Here is a 23334-nt window from a genome sequence, read left to right as displayed (position 1 = left end):
GGAGACTTGGAAAGAACTGTACAGGAAGAGATCTTTTTTTGCCATTTCTAGTCATTTGTAAGTCCTGTAAAAATAAGGAAAGGTTTCTTTTGGTAGCAGAAGTGTCAATACAGTTGTACTGTGTATGTAACTGGGATCTAGACTGGTAAAATGAGAATGCGTCCTAGTTTCTTTGTATCTACTATTCAGTCACAAGCAAATAGCGGGTACCCTCAGAGTACTTATTTGTGTTGTGGTGCATATCTGTTTACATACTTGATGAAATAAGGGATGAAAAAGGAAACATTTTTAATGAAAAGTCATAATTCAGCTATAGTAGGTTAAGCTCTTATTTTGCATTGACAATATGTGATGTTTCTATGTCTGTGTTGTAGTTACTTTGAACAACTTCTGCAAACCATCCTTTTATCTTCTTGAGAAATCACTTTTCTTTCTTCCCAGTGATAGAGCAAAGAAATGTGGATTTTGGATATGTGGTCGCTACAAGTAATGTCATAGCTTAATTAAATAGTTACACTACACCTGTCCCCTATATGGATGCCTTTCAGGATGAAAGTGATCTTAGGTGATCTGTGCACAAGTTTAAGTCACTTTCCATTTACACCTTGATCTGAATTACACTTTCCATTAAGGACACATCTCTATAAGTGTTTAGTGTTTGTAAAATATGAACTGAATTCCACCTAACTTCCTAAGCATAGGTTAAGAAATGAGATTAGACTAGTTTTCGAGAGGTCATTGGCTTCTTCTCTTTACCCCTCAGTAGGCTCAACCATATAAAATTAATTCTGACAAATGTTTCTGAGTGGTTTATAAGGGCCTCTAGTGATGGAGACTCCAGCTAATCTCCTCTAGCGCTCAACTATGCTTACCATTAGAAAGCTATTTATAACGTCCCACTAAATCTTGCTGCAACTGAAGTCAAAAACACTACTTGTCCTGTTCAAAATAAACAAAGAAAACAATTTAGTTCCCCTATCTCCCTTCTTATTCTTGTTTTCTATATGTAAGACAACCCCAGATTGTTCATTCAGCCTTTCCTCGTAGATTGTATTTCCTGTCCCCCATCATTCTGACTCTTTGCCCTCTTTGTTTGGGCTGAGCCTGTCTTGCAGTGTAGTGCCTAACGCTGGATGCAGCATGCTGCACGAGGCCTGTCTGCGCCAGTTAAGGTGGAAGTATTATGCCAGCTTAGGTGGATATGTCTTACGGATGAAACTCCTGTTCGTCCATCCCATTGTAACATTTGGGTTTTTTTCCAGTAGCAGGAGTTTGTCAACTTATGTTCATCTTGTTTTCTACTATAACAGAGATATCCTATGTAGTTATTCCCAATCCGGTAGCTGTCTTGCATGTGTCAGTATTGAATTGAATACCTAAGATTTTGTATCTGGTCTTCTGGTTCATTCTGAATTGCAATTTTTTTCTAGTAGCCCCTCTCCCCTCAATGTAATTTGCTAATATTAATGAAAAGGATTATAGTACATTATTTGGGTTATCTATGAAACTGGTGAATAATATTGGCCCTGGGAAGCCTTCTGTGAAACTGTCCAAAATATATCATTCTTCTTTGAACAATTGATAGCTATTTCCAAGAAAGCTTGTACCCACCACATTAAAGTTCCATCTAGTTATGCTTCCCTAATTTGCATGTGGAAGTGTTAGAAGCTTTATTAATGTCAGGTGGCTTCTGGAACTTCAACTACTTTCACCCACTTCTCCACAAGGTCTGTTACCTTTTCATTAAAGGAAATAAGATTGCTTGAAATACTTGTTCTTAATTAAAAATCCATGATTACTGTTATTCAGTTTCTTTTGAGTACTTATTTTAGTTGATTAGCTAGCTTAACTATAAATTCCTGTTTGTATTTTGCCCTCCCTCCACTCCTATTGAAAGAAATCTGAGAAATGGCCAAACTATCAGTATTCTGGAATCTCATTAATTTTTTACAAGGTCCTATATAGATGATTACTAATTGATCGGAAATTGCTTCAGCCAGTTCTCTAAATACTCAAGGGTGATTTTTCATCGAAGTTGAAAATACTTACCAGATTGGAAAAAAAATAATTTGATGTGAGTATTCTATAAACTCAGCTTTCCTTATTCTAGCCTGAGTTTATATTCTTTTGCTAGTTTGTTATCCTAGGTATCTTGATCACACCAAGTTGAAGCAAAAAACCGCCACCTTACATTCTTTGGTCTTTGCATTATTTGTTTAGTAATTTTCCACTCTGGATAGTAAAACAATTCTTTCTTAAATCTCCCTCTTAATATACTGTGTAGAATGCTGCCTTTGTGTCCCTTGCTGGTTGGATCTCATTTCTGTGTCCAGGTCTTTCTGATTCCACGCCCCATGTCTTCGTGCTCTGCTTCTGATACACATCCTTGATGACTTGACCTAATTTCTGCATGTGGCTTTCTTGTATTTGAGGTCACTGAAGAACTTGAGATTTTCCTGTGGTACTTTACTCATATACTTCCTATCCTTCCTCTTCATTGAAAAGCTTACACTTTTACTATCATTTTATTAAGGAAGTGCTAACTCCTTTAAGCTGCATTTTCCCTCAGATTAATTTCCCAAGAGATATGACATTCTTGAGGTTTGCATTTTTGTTTGCTGTCACCATTTTGTTGTTCTACTCCCTTTCAAAATTCATGAGGTATATCCTTTTTATGGTCATTCTTCTGTGAATTGCTCTCTGTTTTTATACTTTCGAACAGTTCCTTGCTGTTCTTGCTAGAAGCAAACATAGGACACACAACTTTATAATTGTTTTTTTTTTCTATCATTAGGAAAAATCTCAGTAGTGCATTCTAAGAATTACCTGTGCAATCTTCTCTGCTGTATCCCTTTCTGAATGAGTGTGCATATGGTTGAGTTCCCTATTATCACAAAATCCTGTTCTCTGAATGAATTTATCATCAAAAAATCTATGCTCAAAAAATGCTTCAGCCATCTGATTTGGGGGGGTTCATATTAGAATTTAACCATAGCAAAATCCTTGACTTTATCTGTCTTAATTCAGAGGCTTTCACTGATGTGTCTCACTCTGCCTTCTGGACTTTAAATACCCAGCGCCTGTCCTTGCTCGTCCTTCCCAAGCTGTATTTGGGCAGGACCACTTGACACATGCACATTCTAGCTGTAGTTGAAGAGCATATGCTGATTCCCAGCCAGGGGGCAGGTCACACAAATGTGATACACTGGATAACAAGGCCTGGAAGGTCAAAATTATGGGAAAGAGGTAAAGATATAAAAGATACATAAAGAGGATGTTAAGGAGAGATGTGTTGGAAGAAGGGAATATAGATTCATTAAATTCAACATATATTAAGTGAAGTGAAATCAACAGCTTACTGTTCACATAATCCCCTTATTTAGGAACCTGTAAACATTACTAACTATAAGGTATTTTAAACCCTCAATTTCTTTACACTCTTACAATAGAAATTCTGCTACCTTCACATAGGCTGGTAAGAGAAATTGTCATTCTTGCAAGAACCAGACAATAAAAAGTAGATGGGAGGGAAGAAAAGACTTTTTTATAATTTGATACCAAGTTGTTGTGAAGTTTTAATCGAATATTTGTGACCTCTTGCCTTGTCAGTTGGTGTCTGAGATTCAAAGAAAGACCCCCCAAGTAAAACTGTTAGGACTAGAACAGCGGTTCTGATATCTAATAGCTAAAAACTGTATGTCCTGATATCTAAAAGCAGCCAGAGGAACAGACTATAATCAAGCCCCCCGAGCCTTTTTCTCTCTTGCTGAGGGCTTGCGGCAGAGGCCTGCGCGAGGGGGGCCAGGCTGGCGGGCCCACGGGGCACCACGGGCGGGGCCCTAGCCTCGGCCTAGGCCGGTGGGGCGGCGAGCGAAGCCCGAGCTGCGCCGAGGGAGCCGGGCACCGGGCAGAGCGGGCTGCCGGCGAGCGCCCGTGAGGGGCCAGCGGCCCCGAAACCAGGCGTTGCGTTGTCGCCAACCGCTGCCCTCCCTCCTGGGGGTTGTCTTTGCTTTTCTGAGCTAAGACCTTGTAGTCTTTACATGACCTGTCGGCCCCATGTTTCCCAGGAACCCGAATGGGAGTTACACAAGCTCCTTCGGGGAGAGCCCGGGCCCTTCCTGGCCCCACGGTCCCCTCCGGGCCCCCCGGTGCCCCTCAGCCCCCAGCCCCAGCCCCGCACGCGGCCTGGCAGACTACAACTCCCAGCATGCCCGGGAAAGGGAGGACGTGACGTCAGAGAAGCGGCCAGAGCGGGGGCGCAGAGACGGAAGCTCCTCCTCGGCCGCGCTCTGGGAGTGTGGCCGTGCCGCCGGGGAGGCTGCGCGCGGAGGAAGTCTGGTCCCGCCGGCTCACCGTCGTGAGAGCGGCGGCCATCTTGTGCGGGAGGAGGCGGCTGCGTTGCGCGGCAGGAGCGGCGGTCGCGCGTCCCCGCGAGCCCTTTCTGCGCCGCGGTCCCTGCTGCCGGGGCGCCATGTCTGCCGAGAGCCCCGAGCCCGCCTCGGCCGAGGAGCAGAAGGTGGGTGCCCGGATGGCCCGCGCCGGCCCGCCGAGCGGCGGGGGAGGCCCGCGCGGCTTCCCCCGTCTCCCTCTGCGCGCCGCGGCGAGCGGGGGCGCCGGGCCCGGCGGCCGGGCCTGTCCCTGCGTCCCGCCCGCAGCCGGGAGCGCCCCGCGGCGCCGCCGCGGCCCTCGGGGCGGTGTCTCCCGGCCTGGCTGCCCCCGCGCGGCTCTCCGGGCCGCGGCCGCCCCCTCAGAGCAGCGGCCCTGGCTGGGCAGCAGCCCCGGCGCCGCGCGGCCCCCTCGGCCTCCCTGCGCCGCCCGCGGGGGCAGGGCGAGGCCCTGGGCCCGCCGCGGGAGCGGCGCCGCGCTGCAGGCCGCGGGGAGCTGCGGGCCCTGCCGCCCGCGGCCGGGGGTGGAGGAGCGGCACCGCCGTGCTGGCCTCCGCGCTCGGCATCTGTGTTCTCCCATCGGTTACCGCTGGCCGCTAGAGCAGGAGGGCCGAGCCACGCGCCCGCGCCCCCGAACCGGCCCCAGCTCCTTCCGCCGCCTGCTTCTCTGCTGGCCGCGGTGTCCTGGGGGGAGAGGTTCTGTCCTCGCAGTGGCAGTGGCTGGAGACCAGCGATAATCCAACTGGTTAAACTTTTACTACTATTACTTATTTATTTAGCTTTTTTTTAATTTTTAAGACAATCTATCAAGGAGGAAAAATATCCAAAACACAATTGCTTTGCTGCAGCTTGTCTTACTTAAGCATGGCTTCTAGAAAGAACAACTGCTAAGTTTAAAGGCACTATTATGTCATTGCTGTAACTAATAATCTTACAGGCGCTTAAACGGGATTTGGCTTCACAGGTGACTGTATGCTGCTAGCCGTTTCCTTCTGCTGGCTGTGACTTTAAAAAGTCATTTGGTTTCTTAGTTTCGTCATTGTTTTATGGACTCGGTTGCAATCTCGGTTGCAGTTCTCTGATAGGAAGAAGTTATGAAACACAAGTGCTGCTCTGAAGGACTGTAAAAGGAAAAACTTGATCACCTCACCTATTTAAGGTTGTGTCTAATAATTTACAGTTTGTAATATGAATTTGCCGTGCAAGTAGGAAAGATTTGAGGTAATACAGAATGATACTGTCGTAAGTACAGTATTCAGACCAACCTTCTATAGCTGGTGTATTGTCCATACTTTTGTGTCCTGCAGCTCAAATCTGTTTTCACATTAGGTAGACTATTAAAAGGATAGTGTTTCTATTCAAAGCATATAAAAATAAATCTGTGGCTGCAGTCCCGGAAAAGCTCTGTAATAAAAGCATAGTAAAACATGTGGTAGCAAGTTTATTGCGATGCCTTCTAGTATGTTCTGATGAAGTCAGGTGACTTGGGCTCATTTTGCCAACTAAGTTGCAGTATGAAGTCTTAAAATGCAGTGCTTACACACTGTATTTTGAAAATTCACTGTTTTTTTGTGTTATAACGTTCCTCACTAATTTCCTACTTCAGTTTTAATCTGGTTAGTTATTCAAGCCAAATGAAATGAAAAAAGCAAATAAAATTGTATTTGTTTTCTGTAAGATTATATCCTGTAAGTATTACTAAGTTGTGTTATGGCATTGCAATACTAAATTGCACTAAAAATGTTTATGCCAGGCTAGGCAAAACTGAACATTGGCTTAGCAAATGCTTAGCTCTGAAGTACTTATTTAAACAAACTTGTTTTGCAATACTTATGTATATGCTTGGAAAAGATTAAGCCCCTAAAGGAACTTTGACTAGAAAGACCTTTTACTGTAAACTCAGACCTTTCACTCTAAACTTTTCTAATGTGGTCTAAGAAGAATGAATATATGTTAGATAGATGTTAAACAGGATATTGATATACATTTGAAAACTTGCTGTAAGACCAGTGTTTCCAGTTCTCAGTGTAAAAACTAAGGATATTGTGAGGGGGAATTTGAACAACAACAAGGAACCTTTGGGTTATGGAAAATGTGCTTGGGTGATTTGACTTTGTTTTGCCTTAATGTCCCTATATTTCAGGAAGCTGCTAAAAATGGTGCATCTTGTTTCTGGACTGGCTTTTGCCATAGCTGTTGGCTGAAGAGTTATGTTGTTGCTGTAGTCCTGTTTTCGCATTTCCACCTGTCATTTTGTCCGATTCTTTTGTTAAAGAGGGTGAGCTCTTCATAGCACAGTTTGAAAAGGCTGGTGGGTTTTTTTAGCCATGCAGTTCAGTTGTCCAGCAGATATGAAACCTCACACATTTAGTACTTCTGTAAAGATTAAAAAGCAAAAGCTACCTTTCAATGAATTATCTAACTACTGGCTGTCTTTTAATGAAGTAAGCAGACTTTAGCTATGCAAAAATTCCTGTAGAGAATTTAACTACCACACAAAAGTTATAATTTACTAGGAGGAAGAGCATGGTGTATTTTGATTCTTTTTCCATCTGTTTTTAGTCACTTGGTTATTGTTTCTATAACTCAAAGGAAAAATACTAAATGTAAGAACAGACTTAATGATTTGGGTTCAAGGTCAGTTTGGACCAGTGATGCATCTCAAGACTGCTTGGTACTATCTAGCCTGAAAAAGAATATAAGGCTAGGGCAAGCATGCAGTGGTCTTTCCTGGAATACTATCCCAGGTCTCGGCAATCTATGGCTTAAAAGCCTTCTGAGCTGTGAATGAACTCATCCAATTGCTGTTTGAATCCATCTGAATTCTTGGCATCTACTCTATCGTCTGGCAAGGAGTTCTATAGTTGAACTGTACATTATATGAAGAGCTATCTTCTTACTTTTCTTTGAAGCTACCATCAACTGGTTCTTGTTTAACACTCCAAGTTTTGGGGTTGAAATTCTTCTTTAATTTGTTTCATACTGTTTTGGAGGTCTTAATTTTCTCGATCAAGAGTAGGTAACCATAGTCTGTGTCTAGTTTAGCCACATTAATGCATGACACAGTGTTAGGGGGTTTTTTTTTGATTCTCTGCTGTGTGATATGTCAGCCCTGAGAATTTGCATAAATGTCTCCTTTGATGCACCATAAATACATACATATGCAACCTATTTATTGTTGGCCCTCTGTTCTTAAATTGTCTTTTATTGGTTAATGTTGGCAAAACATGTCCCCTTAAATGCTTTGTTGGTTCAGTGATGAGTAGCCCAGCATTAGATGTTGAAAGTGTGTTTAGCTGAAAGGAAAACTTTTGAGAAAATCTGGAGGTCAGTGTTGATGTGATAGCAAAGCCTGATAGGAAGAGCACCTGTTGGGGAAGGATTTTTACAACACATGAAAACGGTGGTCTTGATTGGTGCAATATATAGTGAAAAATAATACAGTTTTGTGTTCTGTAGTATGTCAGGTAAACTTTGCATATCTTTGTGCTGCCTAGCTACATTTTCATCTGTAACTGAAGAGCATTGGTTCCAGTCCTCAGAAGCTTCTCTGAAACCGTTATGAGGATTATTGTCTTTCCTTGGTAGAACTGTTAATTTAGATTCCCACTGATTTGTGTGAAGCTCTTGTGAGGTCTTGGACTAATAGAGCAACTAGACTATTATATTTTAAGTCTGTTGGGAGTTATCATACCCTTTGCTTCTGGAGTTTCTTACCAGAAAGATGTTGCATATTATAGATCTTTGAGCTTTTATAAGAGATGTAGGAGAGCACGGTTAATTGTGATGGGCTAGTGTTGTGGCTGTAGTTCTTTGGTAGTTCTGGCTGAAAGAGCCCCCAACTGCTCTGTTCCTCTGTCCTCCCTGCCACTGTGCTGACATACTTTTTTGTGTAGCTGCTTGGTGAACCAGTGTGGGGAGACTGATCCAAGTGAGACACAACCCAGCATGAAAAAGGAATCTATGTAGATGGTTGTTTCTCAGTTGAATTAGTTTCTGTGACCTGTTCATGTGGAGTATACACAGTCATGCTGACTGCTACGATGAAAAGATGATGACATAGATGGAAAAGAGTGTGAAGGGGCTCCTTATACTGCTTTACACTGAATATGAAACTTTAGTCACAGGTGAATGCTGGGCTCTCCTGATGCCAAAGACAATTCTTTTCCTGACTGAAAGTCTTCCTGTGACTTCAGATGGTAATTATATTTCAAGGCCTACATCAGCCAGTGCAAATAAATATATTTTTTCCCGAACAAGCCATGGTTTGCATGCAAAAAATGATATTGGCCAAATATTGGAAAGTAGTGAAAGAAGAATTTTGAATTGAAGATATTTTAGAAATGATCTGGTAGAAGAAACTGTGCTATATGCATCAAATTGCTACGTGAACTGGAGCAGATGAGTGTAAAGTAGAGGTCAGTGTGGAAAGACTGGATGTACAAATTACAGCTTTTGACAAATTAATATCTTCAAATCATTACTTTGGGCATCTGCATTTTACAGTGCACTCATAAAATAAGCATTTTATTCTATGTAAATGAGCTATCTCACTATCTTCATAGTTTAGGATGATCATAGATAACACTGGCCTTCCATAAAAGGCCAATATGCAGAACTGCAGTATTGCTGTCATTAATATGATAGCAAGCATATTTTTGGGACTGAGGTATTTTAATACTGTTTCATGGTGAACATCAGTGCGTCACAGTTATAGCACAGTCATAAAAAATAGATTGTTTCAAGCATGCAAGTACTAATCTGTCTCTGCTACTTTATGATGAAGCAGAGGTAACTGGAAAAAGTCCTGTGTCTCTTGCCCAGCTTTCAACATTTGTTTGAACCTAGTGAAACCCTACCTTTGGCTGAAAAATGCTTTTGTTGTTGAAATTGAATAACATACCTTGCTCTTAATACAGACTACTTTTCTGTAAAAGTGAATTGTGTTGTTTATATTTGAACATGTTCAGGGAAGGCATTTATGTAAGATGGGAAGCTGAACTCTTACAGTTGCTATAAATGTTCTTGAGAGAATATGAAAATGTCTATTCAAATAATTGATACATTCAGATGCTAGCATAAATCAGTATGTTGGTGGATTGCCTGTGAAGGTGTTCTGACGTAGTGTATTCTGACATATTTAACTTACAGTATTGTTAATTGTATTTCAGGAAATGGAGGATAAGGTGATCAGCCCGGAAAAAGCTGAAGAAGCAAAATTGAAAGCAAGATATCCTCATCTGGGCCAGAAGCCAGGAGGCTCAGACTTCTTGAGAAAGAGGCTTCAAAAAGGAGTGAGTTCTTTATTGTCCACAGGGTATGGACAAGAAATTCCAAAACTCCCATATCTGTGATTTTTTTCACTCTGCAGACCTTCATATGCCTAAAACTGCAAAGAAGTTTAAACTTTTTCTGGAAAAGCACAAGGAAGAGAAACCTGTTAAAACACCATTTCCACAAAATACATATCCAGTTGGCAAGGTAGCTGCTTACAGCATCAATGGCTTAACTGCACCTTTAAGAAGAAAATTAGATTTAAAAGCTGGGTCACTGCTGCTGTGCTAGACTTCCATAAAAAACATTATAGTAAACATTATGGGTCAGAACCTCATCCCTGTTCTGTACTGATCTTATCTTGATCTTATCTTATCCATTCTTACACTGCCAAAACGCAAGGCCATTCTTAATTATTGTCCATGGTTTTAGCTCGTGAAGGCTTGGAGCATCTGTGATGTTACACCAACCACCATCTTGCATCAGTAGCTTGAGAATGGCATTGTAATTCTGAATATATACCCTAGCCTAGAGTAATGGTAGAATAATGAAGAATGAATTAGTATTTCAATATTGTTCCACATTCAACCAATGTCTTTTATGTTCTTAAAGTCATTTAACTGATTTTTGCTCTTTAATTATTCATAAAGTGATTCTGTTGTGCATTTCAGGCACGTTAGTGACTTCTGTTCTTGGAAAAATCTTAGTATATCACAACTTTTGATGGTGCTTTCATTACTGTCTTGCTGGTTTTTTACTACTGTCTAGGCCCTTTGAGTGCACACAATGATTACAAGTATAAATCCTTCATGTACCAGCTGTTGTTCAGTGCTGATCTAGTTTTATGCTATCTGGTAATGTCTCCTGGGAACTGACTGCTATTGGTGGCTTTTTTGGACATGCCCTCTCATAAGTTAGAGCATACACAGCATAGTTAATGGCTGCTGGGAACAGTCAGGTAGTAGATCAGGTGGCTTCTTCTGTGAGTTACGATATTACGTGGTCAAAGGCAACCTAAGTGAGACACCAGCTGGTTCATAGTGTGTGTAGGCACAGAACAGTCATGGTAAGTGTGTATGGCGCTGATGATTTGGGAAGACAGCACTGTAAGATCAGCGTTCTTTTTGTCCACAGAGCAATTGTTACGGCTTTTTGTAGTCAGTGCAAATGTGAAAAAAATGCCAACAATAATAACAATCTTGACAATATCTTCATCTTGATAATAGTACTGTTTATGCAAAGGATGTTACAGCCCATATTTTCAAATTTGAGCGGTTGGATGTCGTTTTGTTTTTAGTATTTTGATCCAGACCCATTAAGATCAAGAGAAGGTCATCTTATTTGGCTCAGGGTTTGGGGTTCTGCTACTGAGATGAAGGATAACAAAAGGTTGTGGGTTCTGATTCATAACCTGCCTTCTTCAGTTCTGTTCTTCAGTTCTGTACTCATGATGTGGTGGTAATACTTTTCTCCCATGTTATGTCTTTTATGGTTTTTCTTTAATATGTTCAGTGTCTTTAAAGGAGGAAGCACCTGTATTTGGTGTAGGCCCGTGGTGCGCTTTGGGCTGCCTGAATTGCTGCATTTTAAAATAGAGTCTGGATAGTGAGTATACTTTCAAATAGTATTTGTGACACCAAGACTTCTATGCAAATTTAGAGTCTGAGTGGGATGATCAAATACAGGCCATCTATGAGAAGCTAGAGTATATCAGAAGAAAATACAGAAATAAGCTAAAGGAAGAAATGGGCTGATATTCTAATGCATGAAAGGTGTTTTTTAGACTTTTTTCTAAACTTATATTCTCAGATTCTCTTGTATTTAACAACTAGGACATGCTCTGCCTGTATAATTGGATGCATACATCATTAGCATGTTTCCTCCAGAATAATAATAGATAAGAATGGATGCTGTGCTTCTGCAGAAAGAATTCTAGTTCTACGGATGGAAATATATATATGCTAATAGCAGTAATGCATTGAACAATTTGTTATTACTTAGTTCCTGTTTAAAAGGTGCTTTTCATTGTTTCCATATTGAAGCACAAAATACAAAAGCCTATTTCCAGGCCTGTCTGCAGGCCTAGTCTGCAGATACAGTGCCAGAATATTGTGGTGTAAAAAGGATTACACTGTCAAAAGGATTGAAGAAGATTTGCCAGTGCAGGTATGTGGTTCAGATGTACTGACTGCCTGGGAAAAACAATTTGCTGATTTTTTTTTTTTTTTAAGGCTCTAGCAAACTACAGCAGGAAACATTGAATGCCTTCTTCAGGAGCCCTGAATAAACATCCTTTTTGTCTCTTAGGTAAATGCCTGTTAATTCAGGTGTTCAAATTACTTCTCTTCAACTGCTGCTGCTGAACATTTTACAGGTAGTTAGTACTAATACAAAATGAAGAGAGTGGTGGTAGTATGTTCTCTGGAAGTGCTTAAACATAACAGGTAATGATGGTTGCTGTTCAACTGACTTAGAGGTACAAGCCCATGTAAACTTACCTAGGGAGTGTTCTCTTCAGAGATGATTGTGCATTGTAAGCAACAATTGCTAGTGTGGATCTTTGCTCTGAATCTAATTTTTGGCTTCGCTTGGTAATCTGTGCAAAGTTATAGGTTAAAAGTACTGCAGTGGTAGACCTCTGAGTAAGGTATAAGTAAAATGCAACTGTTTCTCTCAAATGTGTCAACCAGCAGTTGAAGACTTCATGCAGCACTTGGATGATACCTAATCTTATCATAAGGCAGATAATTATAACAGTCATTTGTCTTTAACATCCAGAGATAACTTGACGTTTTGAGAGGTGTGACAACAAAAAAGACTGTAAAGGTTAATGCTAATAAAAGCTTACAGTAATATAATAGATAAGAATGCTTGTATTTAAGGAGCACTGTTTTGCAAAGTGAATGTAAAGCAAAATTCAAACTTACTGTACTCCTTAGATTGTAAATGAATGTCTTACGTCCAGAAGAAACCTGGAGTTGGGATAAGAATTTCATTCACACAGTGCTTTTCAGAAGGACAGGACAGTAGATTTGGCTCAACTAAATGATAGGTTTTGGAACTTAGAAATTGTAGCTTCACTCTTTTAATGTATGCAGCTAAGAGATTTTCTTGTTATATGCAGTTTTGTGCTGTTTTGATCTGGTATGCTAGAGCAGACTCAGTTCTCCAGCTTTAGTTCATACATTGGTTAGTCTGTCTAGCAGAAGTTGCTCACTGCAACAAATTTTGCAAACCCCAAGGACTGAAGCATGGGTGAGTGATGCTGTTGTGAAAATCAAGGCAAAAATAATGCTCACATGGTATTAGATTAATGGTATATGTGGAACCTTAACTATATACTTACTAATGTTCAGAGTTTAGCTATGCATGCCTGATAGTTTTGATATGACTTTTTTGGATCAACATAGAGCTAGCTACCTTGCCCATTCAAACAGTTTTAATAACTATTTTTAAGTTTTAAAGAATCTATTTAACCATGTAATTCAGTGTATATATCTAATAACACTTCAGGCTTTTAAATATGTATAATTTTGTCTTCTAGCAAAAGTACTTTGATTCTGGCGATTACAACATGGCTAAAGCAAAGATGAAGAATAAGCAACTGCCTACTGCAGCTCCTGACAAGACAGAAGTCACTGGTGATCATATTCCTACTCCACAGGATCTCCCACAGCGGAAACCTTCTCTTGTTGCTAGCAAGCTGGCTGGCTGACTAGAACAGCTGAACTGCATGAATATTCTCATTCCTGTTATTTCTCCTTAATAGTTATTTCTCACCCTTACCCCCCCCCTTTTTTTCTTACACTAAGTCATGAGACTGACAGCTTTGCAGGTAGCGATAGCATGTGCTGCTATTGTAAGGGAGTACTGTTAAGAAGTAAAACGTGTAGTATTTGGACTAGTTGAGAACAATGCACTGATTAAAAGGACAAGTTTGGTTAGAGCAATGTAATCTACTTGAAAATGTACATATTGCCCATTTCCTAGTGTAGGACTGGTTCCAGCAAGTGACATCGCAAGTTTTACAACTTTTAATGTTTCTGCTTTTGTTATTTCACCTTAATTACAGCATATTTGTATTTAATATAACCTCCAGTTGTGTTGGTTTTTCTTCTGTGTTTGGGTTTGTTGTCTAAAATAGAGATTTAGACCACAAGTTGCTTGAAGGTGAAGCATGTATAAAAACAAAGACAGGGCTCTGATTGAATTTTGTTTCTGCTCTTGAATTTGAACGGCCTTAAACCTGTTTCAGCTTTAACAATAGAGTTTTTACTTGGGCAATATTTGCCCATTCTGGTGTAACTCTTGTGAATCTAGTGCTTATTGACAACTGCCTGTTGAAGCTGGTATTCTCTTCAGTTCCGTAGCTTAGAACGCACTTTCATTGAAGATGTGAATGAAGTGTGCATGTGCATAGACTGTTGAATTCACTCTTGTGCCATTTTTGTAAATACAATAGTTTTGCACAACCTTTTGCAAACGTCTGTTAATCTTACATTTTAAAAAGCAGATAACGTGCCAATCAAAGCACAAGTGATTCTGTATCTTTCAGAGTACCTGAAACTAAGAGCCCAGAATCTTGCTACTGAAAGTAAAAAATTGTAAACCTGAGATTTGTGAAACACATATTTACACTTGACTCAGCCATATGCTTTTGCAGTTGTATATTTTGTTTAACAACAACATCCCACATTCAAATTTAATCTGAAATTCATACCTATATTTGAAGGCAGGTGCCCTTCCTGTTCAGCATCTCTTTAAGCTTTTAAAGCTGAAATGTGCTGTGTGATGATGGGAAAGATGGTCAAATGAACTGTGCTTGAGAGTTTCCCTCTTGGCAAACTCCAAATCTAAGCTTGCTAAGGTTTGATATTCTGTTGTCTTTGACTCTTTTAGACTTCTGTAAGTGAAAGAGTATACCTCTTTAATTTTTTTTTCTTGAACTCCTGAAGTGGTAGTAAACTAACTCCTTATCTCTTTGTTATACAGCAGCTGCTCACTGGCTTTGGGCAACATAAAAAAAAATGGAACTGGTATTTATATAATGACCTATGGAGGAATAGGCAGTTTTTCATGTCAGGAAATGGGAGCAAACTTCAGACCATCTACATGATGCAGGTCATAAGTACTAGATTGCCAAAATACAGTTGATATTAGATAGGTAACCTCATGCATTAAAGAGCATGTTTGTTCAATGAAATCAGATGTATTAAAGTGCAGTGTGATCCATAATGTAATTGATTTTAATTATAAGTAATCACAGCCTTGATGTTCTCTGGGAGTATAAGCTCTTTAAAAAGAACAGCCTACTGAATACTTTTTTCTTTAAAGAAAATATTCTGATACGTTTCTATTAAAAAATAATAAAAAAGGCACCAATACAGGCATTATAAGAAAAATGTTCTTAATGAAGGTACATGTTTTTCAAATGATGTGCTTTTTATTGACACGTTCAGAAAGGTCTTACAGGATAAATAACTGCTAGCCTAGAAGAACACTGTCCCGTATTTTCTGCAGTCCTCCCTTCTAAAGGCAAACTTAAGCATCAGAAAATGATCAGGAAAATGAATAATCTTAATTTGGTCTCAGTTTGATCAGAGCATGAGCAAAGTCTATTGGTGTTTATATAACCAGTATATTCTTCTCAGTTCAGAGAATTTCCAAATTGCTAACCTTATTCTTTTCAGTCTTTCAGTCTGTATAGTAATTAAGGACAGGCTTGAGAGAACTCCATCCCACACCTTATCTGCCATTAGCATTATAATGAATTTGTGATTTTTTTTTCCACAGGAACAGGCTGAAGAAACAGACCTACTTGGTTTCTTTAGGTAAGAAGTTAGGCTGGGAGAAGAATTTATCAAGTTAAATGAAAACCAGAATAGCAAGGAAACTGAATTTATTGAAGTAAACTGCTTTTTATAGATGTTTGTCCTAATGTGAAAATCCCTCTTTATTTTTGTATGTATAAATGAAAATTGAAACTTAATTATAGGACTAGGCCTGAAACAAATTTTGAACAATTGAAGATGACTTGCTGTGTATTGTCTGGTGCCACTATTCTGTAGTTCACATAGGGTAAGTTTTCTTGATGTTTAGGAAGGTTTAAAAATAGCCATTCAAATTTAAACATTCCATTTGTTCAGCTACATCTCGGCTCGTCCTGCTGACTGGACAGCACAAGCTCTTCTGATGTGCACTCAGTGGCTTGCAGTTTTTAAGGCTACTACAAATTCAGCTACAAATATCTTATCCACACGAAGTGTATATTTGGAGTACTGTATTACTAACTAGGTCAATGACTGATTATGAGCCTTCACACCTGACAGACCTCAGCAGCAGGCACAGCTATTTTAATACTACACACTATTGAAAACTCAAGTCCAATAATCACTTAATAGTAAATCAAACGTGACTGCAAATTGATGCTTACTTTCAGCTTACTCCAGCAAGATAACTCAGCTATCCAAACTTATGTACATAATGTATTATATGAGTTTTACCATTTGATAATGACCTTTTTCAAAGAAAACCTGTCCACACTGTAGTCTGGCAGTCCCTTTCATATCTTGCCTTTAAAAATAGTGTTTAGTTATTAGAGTAGTACTCATGTAGGCTAATAATAGTTGATAGCACCAACATTTTATTCAAGATAGTTACAAGTGGATTAATTACAACTTCAGAGATATGTCCCAAATCTGTAGCACCAAAGGCTTCCCTCTCATTGTTCTTTATGTAGTAGGACAGTGTTTGTGTAAAGGCCACAGGAGTACATTTTGTTGGACATATTTACACCCAGTCAAGGTGTTACAGTGATGAAAATGTCAATTGTTCTTTACAAACATACACATTGTATAGTATACAGAATAAATTGATCTACTTAGTTTTTATTGCAATGTGCAGATTTGTCTTGTCTTTACTGTGGTTTCCTAAATGATACTGCATACTTCCTTATTCTTTATGGATAATTTCTAAAACCTGAATCTTGCTACTCTGTATCATTAAAAATATGACTGGGCTTTGGTTTGTAGTATGTTAGACTACAGAATTACTTTAATGTAATCACATTTATATATATTTCAGTGCTTATTTTTCTAATAAGGCAATTAAAGCTTATTGTTTGAAAACTCTGTAACAGATGATTGTTTTGGTCCCTTATACAGAGTGAGGGGGATTTCTGGGAATTAACTTGGCATATAGAACTTTGCATTGCTATAGATTATATTGACCTGAGTATGACAAAGTTTCCAAGAAATCAAGATCTTGGAAAAAAAATCCCACTGATCTTGTATTCAGACTGTGCCTTGGGTACTGGTCTTCTGTGCAACTTCAAGATCCTCATGGTATGCTTATACAATTAGTTCAGTAACCAAATCTATACTAACACCCTGTACGCTCTACATCTATACCAAACTGAGGAGAACAATGTCCAATTTAAGTAGTGTAGTCCAGATACCATACTGAGGCAATGCAAAGGCGGCATTAGCACTAGCATTAGTATCCTAGCTCATCTGAATCTCACCGTATGGGGAGTGGCATCCATTTTCAGGCAAATTCAGACCATTTAAAAACAGGTTTATTGCCCAAATCTATTTCTAGTTAACAATGAAGCAGGTAGAGTCGCACAGACCTGCGTTCAGAGGAGCTTTGCATTTAGTAGCTGTGGTCACAGAAGAGTATGCCTACATCAGATCAGGAGGGAGACAAGATTGCAACAACTTGTTTGATGGCTTAGGGGGTTTTCTGAAAGACGTGAAAGAATAGACTAGGGGAGCATGTGGGGCATGTGAGCAGGTTGAGTGCTTTTAAACTTAAAGTGGAGTTGGGCTGAATGTATGGTTTGATACTTATTTCTGCTTTAGTACAAGTGAGCCACCTTCTTCCAAATTCAAGTCTTTGCAATAGTTTTATCTCAAAACTTGGCTTTTTCATCCTAATTTCTGGCATCTATAGATCCAGAGTAACTTGAAATCCTGAAAGTTCTGTACGTATTCAAAGTGTTTATTTCCATTAAATATTTCTCTTGAAAATGCTTCTGAAATACTTGCACAGAGGCAGACAAGCTTTAGCTTTAGTTTAGAGGAAGGTGACTGAATTGTTCCTGTCTTTCTCAGGCTTCGTGTTGCAACTAGGATGCTGCTTGATGTATTTTTATGTATAAATATTTTTGCATATTTATAGCAGGTACAGAAGTCTGTTTAGTTATGGCTGTGAAAAACATTGCCAAAGCCTCCACCAGTTTCAGATAGATGTTTATTTGACTCTGGTTTAAGATGGGAATATAAAATACTTTTTGTTCCTCACTTTGTCTTAATTTAATAGCAGATTCCTGTTGGTGGTTTTAGTTTACCTTATTGCAGAACAATATTGTAGCTGTTACTTAGAAATATGCTTAGATGATGTCAACTTCCCTTAACAGTATTATGGGATAACCATCCTCTGACACTTCTGGTGCAGGAACACTTGAATTTGTAGAAACTCGATTCAACTTCTGGTGATGTTCCTGTCTTTAAAGGAGTGCGAGTATGATAGTGTTGTTTCTTACTGGATTTGAGGGGGGAGGAAGGGAACAACTGTAAGAGTCTTCCTTGAGAAATAGGATTTGGATTTTTAAATGTGCAGCACTTTCTTGGAGTTGAATTATAGAGCTGAAAGTACAAGAATGCTTAGATGCAAGAAATGGGAGCTGTAGGTTCTTCTAAACATCAAGTCTGTTCTCATTTTTTTGGGTTTTTTTATACTGTTATTTCTGCTGTTATATTGAAAGGAAATTATTTGATGTTCTAAAGACTACAGAAATCATCCTAGTAGGATGAGGATACTAGGGAATACTTGGGAATTTCATCATGCCATTAAGAAACATCATGCCGTTTAAGACTACTCTCTTCTGAAAGCCCACAAAAATAAAGTAAATCCCGAGTTTTATCTGGAGAATATGTACACAGCATATGATTCTCTTATGTTACATTTCAGAGCTTTTAACTGATTTTTAACTCTTTAATCAGTACTGGCTGAAACCAACGCAGTTTGTTTCTTACAACTAAAAGTTATAGGCCTAATCCTTGAAGTGTGAGAACATAGGAAAGGATAGGATGAGGATTTTAACCTGTGAATTCCTGGGTTAGCTTTGTGTTAGCTTTTTCCACTATCCAGTGGAAGCTTGAAATTAAACCGATGGTCAAAGCTGGATATACCAAGAGCTTTTCTGAGGGAGTGGTTGGGCCCATCCACTATATCGTATGAACGATACCATGTTTGTTATGTTACCAGTGTGTGTTATTTCTGTGCCTCTAATGACTTCCCTTTTTCGCTGGATCAGCAGAGAATCCACTGATGAGTATGGCACAACGTGACAACAATCGAGCAGGTAGTCCTAAGTCAGAGGGGAATTTTTATGCCACAGTTGAACAGACCATGGGTATAAACAGAACATGGCTATAAGCAAAAAGACATGACACATGCTTTGTATTCACTTCTGAAGAAAGTTATCTTTCCAGGAATTGAGATTAGTTTTTCTACTTTTTTTTTTTGATGGGATCGAAATTCAGTGTAAAATTGTGTATGTGGACTCTGTCAGTCACGTGAGCCATTCATTCATAGCTGGAATACCCTGGATATATGTCCTGAAATCAAATGCCATATATGATCTTTTTGAAAATTTGCTGTGCAAGATATGAGACAAGGACATCTTTAAGATTTTGCCAGCAAGTGTTTGAAGCAGGAGATGCTTGTTAAAGTAATAGCTAAGTAGTCAGTCTAGATATGTTAAAAACAGGTTGCTTTTCTACAACTTTCATAGCCCCCAATTCCTGTCCTTAATGACAGATTTGAAATCCTGGTTTATGCAAATTGTGTCAAATCATAGCGTATTTTGGACTTGGCTATCTATTTTTTGCTGGTGCTTGTAATTACATTCAGCTCCTGAGCCTCAGCTGTGAATGGCTGATAGAGTAATCCACAGTCCAGCTGAACTCCTGAATTCCTGATAGATGGCATCCTAAAGAAAGGATATTAAATATCAGATATGAAGCAACACACGTGAGAGGGGAGACTCAGGTTCCTCCTGGAAATAAAATTAGGAGATTTTTGTGGTCCAGACATCCAGATTCATACATCAAGTCTGTTAAATGGGGAGAATCAGAATCTTAAACCCCAAATCACTATTCCTCTCACTTGTTCTTTTCTGTTATATATGAAAGGTGACTGGTAGCTTTGTAGTGTAGATCTCTGTTTTACTGTGGTGTGTATACGAAGAGCAGCTGTGCAAGCTTCTTGCCTTGACCTGGGCATGAATTAGCAGAAACCAGTCCTTGGCTTCTCCTAGGACTGGCAGCAAGTGTCCCTGTTCTGTCGATGGCAGTGTGCTTCCTAGGTGTGGGGCAATGATAGTAATCTCAGGTGATAATCCTGGACATATTGGCAAAATATGGGAAGGAAGGTATTCTTTTAATTCAATTCTGATTAACCAGTTTCAACTTTCTGAACTCTCCCAGCAAAACCAATGATTCTTTAACCTCTTTTTTGAATTTACTAACTTTAGTTTATTAGCCATGATCTTATATCTGGAGCTAATATGAACAACTCTCAGTAAGGCTCCATATTTTCATCTTAGTTATTTTTCATCTTTTTCATTTGCCTTTGCTACCTTCTTTATCTCCTTTTTCAGATAGCAGCAGTAAAGTACAGTTAGTGATTATAGTGTTTATTGGGAGTGTTTATTTTGGGAGTCAAGGGAGCTTGCTTTTATATCTGGCTGTTGCTGAGTTGATGTGTAATCTTGAGCCCATCTCTTTCATGGCTGTCTTTATCTAAAACAGATTTGTGTATTTCTTTACTAGTCTTAGCTGCATCTTTCTGCAAGAGTCTGGATACTATCTGCTGAATCCAAAGCTGCTATTTAAACAGTTAAATTTTGCACAGAGATACTGCTTGAAGAATCAAAGCACTTTGCCACACTCTCCGTCAGAGATGCCTGTTTCGATCTTGTTTTGTACACTTTGAATGAATGATAGGATGTGTTCCTAAGGTGAAAAAGTAAACTATTCTTGAGACAGTAGTAATTGTCGAAGGAGCCTTGCCACAATGTGTGCTCTAAGAAAGGCCAGTTAACAATTCATAAAGCAAATGAGCTCCCTTCTCAAGACCCAACCAGAATATGGATTCTGCTTTTTGTTCTCTTGATGTGGAAGTTAAACTTTTCAAAGATGTGTATCTCCCTTTCCCTCCGAGACCTGGACTTGCTTATCTAAGGGGACCAGTTCTCTTCAGCATTTCCATTAACAGCTTAAGTGATAAAGACACATGATTTGTAGAGGTTATCAGGCTGGAAAAGGCTGTAAATACTTGAAAGTATGGGATTAGAATCAGTGAGAGAAAGTACTAAAAATGGAAAATATTGCGCTTTAAAAGGCAGGAGTAAAAGATAAGAATCAGGGGCTAGGCGGTAGGATGGCAGAGGGGAACCTGGAGGTTGCACCAGGCTGCAAACCGGGTACGAATCCAGTAACGCGAGGGTGTTGCGCGAAGGCCACGTCTTACGCCGGCAGGGCGCGCGAAGGGGAGAGCTGCTCGGGCGGCAGGGAAGCGCTTCCTGCAGCGGGCGCGGCCCAGCGCAGCCCCGCGGCGGCGCTCCCGGGCGCGGCAGCGGGGAAGCGAGAGCAGGCGCGAGCAGCGCTCGTGGGAAAGGGGATAACGTGGGTTTAGCCCGGGCGGGGGGACACGGGCGTGAGGATCCTGCCGCGGGGCAAAGGCTGCCGAGTGCCACCGCGACCGGGAGGGCGGCAGCGCCCGCGCCGCCGCCGCGGGGGGGGGGAGCCCCGGGGCGCGGGCGGGGCCGCGGCGCCGGTCGCGCCCAGCCCAGCCCGGCCCGGCGGCGCTGCGCTGCGCTGCGCTAAGCGGGGTCCGCACCGCACCGCACCGGTCCGCGCTGCACGGCGCCGCGCGGGCCGCCCGCCGCCTTCCCACAATGCACAGAGCGCGGCGGCGGCCCCGCAGCCCGCCAGGTAGCAACATGGCGCGCCGCGCCCGCGCCGCCGCCTGAGCATCCTCCGCCCGCCGGCTGCCGCAGAGGGGCCCCCGCCCGCCCGCCCGCCCGCAGCGCCATGGCGGCCTCCGAGCTGTACACGAAGGTAGGGCCGGGGGCGCGGCGGGAACGGGAACGGGAGCGGCCGGGCCGGGCCGGGGGGCGGCGCGGCGTCCCGGGGGCTGCGGGCCGGGCCGGGCCCCTCGCTGGGCGCAGCGGCGGCGGCGCGACCCGCCGGCGGCGCCCGGGGCCGGGCGAGGCCGGGCGAGGCGGGGCGCGGCCCCCGGCCGGGCGCTGCTGAGCGGCAGCGCGGGGCGGCGCGGGGTGGGGGGACCCGCTGCCGCCTCCCCCTGCCCGGCACACGAGCCCCGGCCCGGCGCGGCCCCTCGCCCGGCGAGCCCCTGCCCGCAGCGGCGGCAGCGCCGCGCACCATCATCGGCATCGTCACCAGCGAAATTCCGTATTTACCCTTTCCCCGTCCTGTGCAACGCGCGCTGCCCGAGAGCGAGCCTTTCCCAGCAGTTTAGTCAGCTTCCCAGTTATGCGCCGTTGTTCTTGATATGTTTGGATTAAAATAATGACTTCACGTGGTTCGGTGTCGTTCAGTCGCGTCTTCCAGAAACATCGTCACATTCCTCTCAGAAAAACACCTACTGCAACATGTATGGTAGCTGCTTCATGGCATTAAACTAACCTTTTTGATCACACTGCACCTTTAGATTATGTTCGTCCTTCTGGCAGTCGTTCAGATCCCTACAGCCAGCGGTGATTCAGGAGGTGACTCTCTCCTACTTTTTAAACAGACAATTTTCTGATCTTTTTAGTCTTGTATCTTAGTTTCTCAGCAGCTTGTACCCAGAAAGGGTTATTGCCCTACACGTCTTTCTGATGGAAAAGCCTGCAAATTGAGAGCTGTTGAAATGATTTTTATGCATTAGCAATGCATTGTTTTTATTCCTCTGACTAGTTCTAGTGCAAAATATCTAAAAAAAGTAGCTGACTGTAGATTGTTGAGGGCAGCAGGGACCATTGGGGTCACCTGATGTGAGCACCACGGTACAAGGCGGAATTCCCCCAAACAGCTTTTTCAACAAGCTTATGAAGTCAAAGTCTGCTTTACGGGAAGGCATGTCATCTGGATCCTTGAACCGCTTTATGAAATACTCCTAAATTATCCCCAGTCTAGCTCTTTGTGTAAGAAGAGAAAGGAAAAGGAAACAGCCTGCTTGTTTTGGCATGAATAGTCCACCTTATTTGTGGAGTCCGCCCACGGAGCTATGGTAGGCAGCACGCTGAATATGCGTCGGTACAAATGAGATTGGGCAGTCCTTTCAGTAGGCTTCATTGACCACATCTGAACAGTATATTTGTGTAGGAGAGACTGAATGTAAGGAAGTAAGATACGTGCCTGCGTGCCCTAAAGAAAGCTAAAGAAGCTAGTGGATATGATGCATCTTTATGTTTTATATCTCACAGACAAGTATCTGTATTAACTGTAATTGCAAAAGGGATGAAAATTAGCACTCTGGTCAAAACCACAATGGTAGAGTAGAGTTGTTCCCAAGCACCCAGTGGAGCTTGTCTATGCAAGGAGTTATTCTGGAAAGTTATTCTTGGTTTACCGCTCTCTGTGGATGTTCTTATTATGGAATT

General features: G+C 41.5%; 1 protein-coding gene across 1 annotated transcript; it reads left to right on the top strand.

The window, feature by feature from the left end:
- Nucleotides 1-4256: 4256 nt before the first annotated feature.
- ARPP19 (cAMP regulated phosphoprotein 19) lies at nucleotides 4257-16789 on the top strand. Its single transcript, XM_067305282.1, has 3 exons — nucleotides 4257-4516; nucleotides 9557-9679; nucleotides 13204-16789. The coding sequence occupies exons 1-3, from the start codon at nucleotides 4472-4474 to the stop codon at nucleotides 13372-13374; spliced, it is 339 nt and encodes a 112-aa protein (XP_067161383.1). The 5' UTR covers nucleotides 4257-4471; the 3' UTR covers nucleotides 13375-16789.
- Nucleotides 16790-23334: the final 6545 nt, after the last annotated feature.

This window comes from Apteryx mantelli, chromosome 15, assembly GCF_036417845.1.
Source record: "Apteryx mantelli isolate bAptMan1 chromosome 15, bAptMan1.hap1, whole genome shotgun sequence".
In the NCBI taxonomy this organism is placed as follows: domain Eukaryota; kingdom Metazoa; phylum Chordata; class Aves; order Apterygiformes; family Apterygidae; genus Apteryx; species Apteryx mantelli.
The sequence above is the reverse complement of the archived record's forward strand: the minus strand, read 5'-3'. Positions and strand labels throughout refer to the sequence as shown.